The sequence below is a fragment of the Lactuca serriola genome, chromosome 5 (assembly GCF_051521515.1).
Source record: "Lactuca serriola cultivar US96UC23 chromosome 5, Lser_US96UC23_V15, whole genome shotgun sequence".
Taxonomy (NCBI): domain Eukaryota; kingdom Viridiplantae; phylum Streptophyta; class Magnoliopsida; order Asterales; family Asteraceae; genus Lactuca; species Lactuca serriola.
The window spans coordinates 196,750,665-196,754,254 of record NC_136412.1 but is presented as its reverse complement, the minus strand read 5'-3'; the positions used below and the strand labels follow the sequence as shown (position 1 = coordinate 196,754,254).

The window sequence follows — 3,590 nt, the reverse complement described above, 5'->3', positions numbered from 1 at the left end:
GGATGTGGGTGGATACATTAAAGAAATGAAGAAAACCACAATAGATTTGGACAACGTCTTTGGGGGATGGTTAAAAGAACATAAAACAGTAAAGAACTTCACCCAACAACATGAAAGCAACCAAGGCTTTATAGATGTGCTGATTTCCATTCTTCAAGGTGCTTCTAAACACGAATTCCCGGATTTTGACGAGGATACGATTATTAAATCTGCATGTGAAGTAAACTCAAACGCTATCATCTCACTGTTTCTTGATTTATTTTCAACGTTTTTGTTCATTTTTTTCAAGCATTTTGCCTTTAAATAAAACGAATTCCCAGATTTTGACGAGGTTACGATTATTAAATTAGCATTTTGAATGTGGTATTTGACAAAAAATGGAATGGATTAGTGCTTACTTTTTTATATGGTATTTGGGACAAATGTGAATTGAATGTGGTATTTGACAAACAATTGGATATTTTTAATTTTTTAATTTTTTTTTAAATAAAACGAAGTTAGCTACGGATTTCCGTAGCTATTTTGCTCCGTAGCTATTCCGTAGCTGTTTGGATCCTTAGCTATATAACTCCGTAGCGATTCCGTAGGAATTCCGTAGCTATTTTTTTCTGTAGCTATTCAGTAGCTGTGGTAGCTACGGAATTTTCCGTAGCTATTCGGTAGCGGTTCCGTAGCTATAATTTAGCCACGGGCCATTATGCTACAGCCATTTTTCCGTAGCAATTCCGTAGCTATCCGCTTATAGCTACGGATTGTGCCGTAGCTATTGATCCAGTTTTCTAGTAGTGTATAAGATTTAAACTCGCCGTTTTTAGATTACCCTAGAAGTCTTAACCGCTTGAAACCCCCCAAATCTCACATATCCAGTGTTTTTTGTCGGTATAATAAATGAAATACAGTATTATTGAATCACAATGAATTACAAAAGAAGGAGAAGAACCACATAAGATGTACAGGAAACATATTGCAAAACATAGCGGTCTGTTTTAAAGATTTTGAGATCCCATTTGTGCAACATTTGAAATCGACTCTCTTCATGACGTTACTACTTATCTGAAGCACAAACACAAATCTTTGGTCCATATAAATGACACCATCTTCAAGCTTTATGAGGGTAAAGACGAACAGGTAGACCTTTGGCTGGACTAGGCATTGGGTTAACAACAATCTGCTCATCAGGAATCATTTTCTCCCACTTGAACTTTGTTACGAGATGATGCATGAACACAAGTATTTCTAGTCGAGCATACTCTTTTCCAGGACACATGCGTGGTCCTCCTCCAAATGGCACAAATGTGTAAGGCGCCGGTCCACTGCCTTCGAATCTTGATGGATCAAATTTCTGGGGTTCTGGGAAGCACTCAGGGTTTTTGTGCGTTGAATTTGCACTCCAGTACAACTGTATAAAATAAATTACTTAAGTGAAATCATGTTAATTATATATATTAACGACAAGTCTTGTTTTTAATCGTGTGTGTAAATTACCTTCCAGCCCTTGGGGATAGAATAACCGTTGTAATTAAAGTCGGTAATGGCTTCTCTGAAAGCTCCTTGTAGCGGTGGGGCTAACCTCATAACTTCACATGCAACGTTCCATGAGTACTTCATCTTTGATAGATCATCCCAGTTCAACAGCTCCCCAGGTGCTTTCGATTTTGCTATCTCAGATTGTTCTGCATGTGTTTATCATATTAAGATGACAAATTAATATTATATTTATATCTTCCAATTATCCGTTGACCTATACCTTTGTATCAACTCTATATACCTTTGTAGACTCCATCATAAATCTCAGGCAACTCCGCAAGATACTTAACGATAAATGCACAAGCTGAGCTTGCAGTATCATGGCCACCGATCAACAACCCTATTATCTTGTCAGCTATATCATATTCGGCCATGAACTTTCCATCTTCATCGCTAGTCAGAAGCATGTGCGACAATATGTCTTGTGTTGGTGTTGCTTTCCCTTCAGCCAAATCAATCTTCCTTTGCTTCACTATGGCTAAGAGTTCTTTTCTTATGAAGTTGGCAGCATTGATTCCTCTTCGGAACGTTGTCCCAGGAAGGTCAATAGGGATTGACAGAATCCCCGAAGCGATGCTCTCAAATGGAGTAGATAGGTATCGTACACGTTCAGGGTCATCAATACTAACAAAAATCTTGCATGCAAGCCAAAAAGTGAAGTTTTTGGTGAGTTCATACGTCACAATTTCATCCTTTCCTTCCCATCCATTGGCAAAGTGTTGTTGTGTCACGACATCCATAATAGGCACATAACGATGCAATGCTTCGGGTTTGAAAAAGTTTGGAAGCATCTTTCTCATCTTAATTGCTTCTATCTTGGAGGTCTTGTCAGAAGAAGGAAAGATTTTGTCCACCGAAGCAGGCCACCATCCCTGTACGAGCTTGTTCTCATTCATGAACAAGAATTTGTTACCTTGGGCCCCACAGAAAACCGCAGCGTCCTCCAACATGAGAGACGTCCGAAACACTACAGAAGAAAACTTTGACATGCGATCAAATATGAACTTTTCTGGACAACCTTTCCATCCGGTGGCAAGAAACTCAATACTTTCTCCGATTATGGGCCACCCAGTTCTACCTGGGGGAAGTACTTTCCCGTCTTCGGTTGATTTATACTTGTATAGGAGAAAATGAAGATAGAATGAAACAACAAGAACAAAAACAGAGAGAAGAGAAGCATAGAAGATGTCCATTTTCAGAGCTTTGCACAATATTGTTCGCAATATGTTTTAAAATGATTACAGGGTGTGTGCGTATATATACCAAAAGGTAGAATGTGCCTGGTTTGAAATTATCTGCATGAGATAGAGGACAAAATGACGAATCTAGATCTGAAACAAATATGTTTGACAAAAAGATTTGATGATTTGTACATTATAAGTTGGTTTCCAAGATTATATTCATCAGCAAAATAATAAGGAACTTTATTTTTATCCTTTTATTAATTAACTAAGCCTTGTAATTAAACTCTTACAATTTCTAGTATTATTAAAAATAAGTAGATTTATTGACAAAACTGGTTGTTTACATATTTTCATAAGATAAAAAATGCAGGGGGTTTTACATTAACATGAAAACTTAAATTGTTCAATCAAATAGTAAAGATATGTTTTTTTTTATTTTCCTTTATTACGCTTTTTTTTTTTCCTTTATTATGTTTAAGTTATCTAGTAGACGGTGTTAATTTGTGAACATATGTTCCATGTCAAGGAAATTAAACCATCCTTAGCTGAACTGTACGGTTTACACACAAAACCATGGTTTTAATATGATGCGGATTTTTTTAAGGATCTTGTATTAGGTTTTTAAAGTATGTTTGGGACGGATATTTTGAGATCTTTTGAAACCTTTTAGGTTTCTTAAGAAAAAACTCGGAATTAAAAAAAAAATGTTTTACATGACTTTTTATATTTTAAACAAAAAAACTTAGAATTTAAAAGTTACTTTTATCGGAATTTTTAGGCTTTTGTTTTAATTAATTGTATACATATAAAAAAACTAACATCTATTTTTGTCAAACGTTAATACATAAATAAAAATTACAGCTTTCAACTATTATATAT

The 3,590-nt window shown here is 35.6% G+C and overlaps 1 protein-coding gene and 1 long non-coding RNA gene across 3 annotated transcripts in view; one reads left to right on the top strand and one right to left on the bottom strand.

Moving 5' to 3' along the window:
- Positions 1 to 2,958, top strand: part of LOC145053456 (uncharacterized) — a 4,377-nt gene extending 1,419 nt beyond the window's left edge. The window contains exons 3-4 of one of the 2 annotated variants that reach the window (XR_013684480.1): positions 1 to 1,643; positions 1,777 to 2,958. The exon at positions 1 to 1,643 is cut by the window's left edge and continues 339 nt beyond it. This is a non-coding gene — a long non-coding RNA (uncharacterized LOC145053456). Of the gene's footprint in view, positions 1,644 to 1,776 lie in introns of those variants that run through there. The other variant, XR_013684481.1, reaches the window with a different exon arrangement.
- LOC145053455 (beta-amyrin 28-monooxygenase-like) lies at positions 1,100 to 2,720 on the bottom strand. The gene is made up of 3 exons (XM_079001505.1): positions 1,769 to 2,720; positions 1,486 to 1,673; positions 1,100 to 1,399 (listed from the first exon to the last, which is right to left on the bottom strand). Exons 1-3 carry the CDS (start codon positions 2,718 to 2,720, stop codon positions 1,100 to 1,102), a joined length of 1,440 nt encoding a protein of 479 aa, XP_078857631.1.
- Positions 2,959 to 3,590: the final 632 nt, after the last annotated feature.

Excerpts from the sequence above, each read along its gene's own strand:
- LOC145053455 (XM_079001505.1), bottom strand. The coding sequence starts at position 2,720 with ATGGACATCTTCTATGCTTCTCTTCTCTCTGTTTTTGTTCTTGTTGTT. Across the intron at positions 1,674-1,768 it reads TTATGATGGAGTCTACAAAG|AACAATCTGAGATAGCAAAA; the intron begins GTATATAGAGTT and ends AAACACATGCAG. Across the intron at positions 1,400-1,485 it reads CTATCCCCAAGGGCTGGAAG|TTGTACTGGAGTGCAAATTC; the intron begins GTAATTTACACA and ends TATTTTATACAG.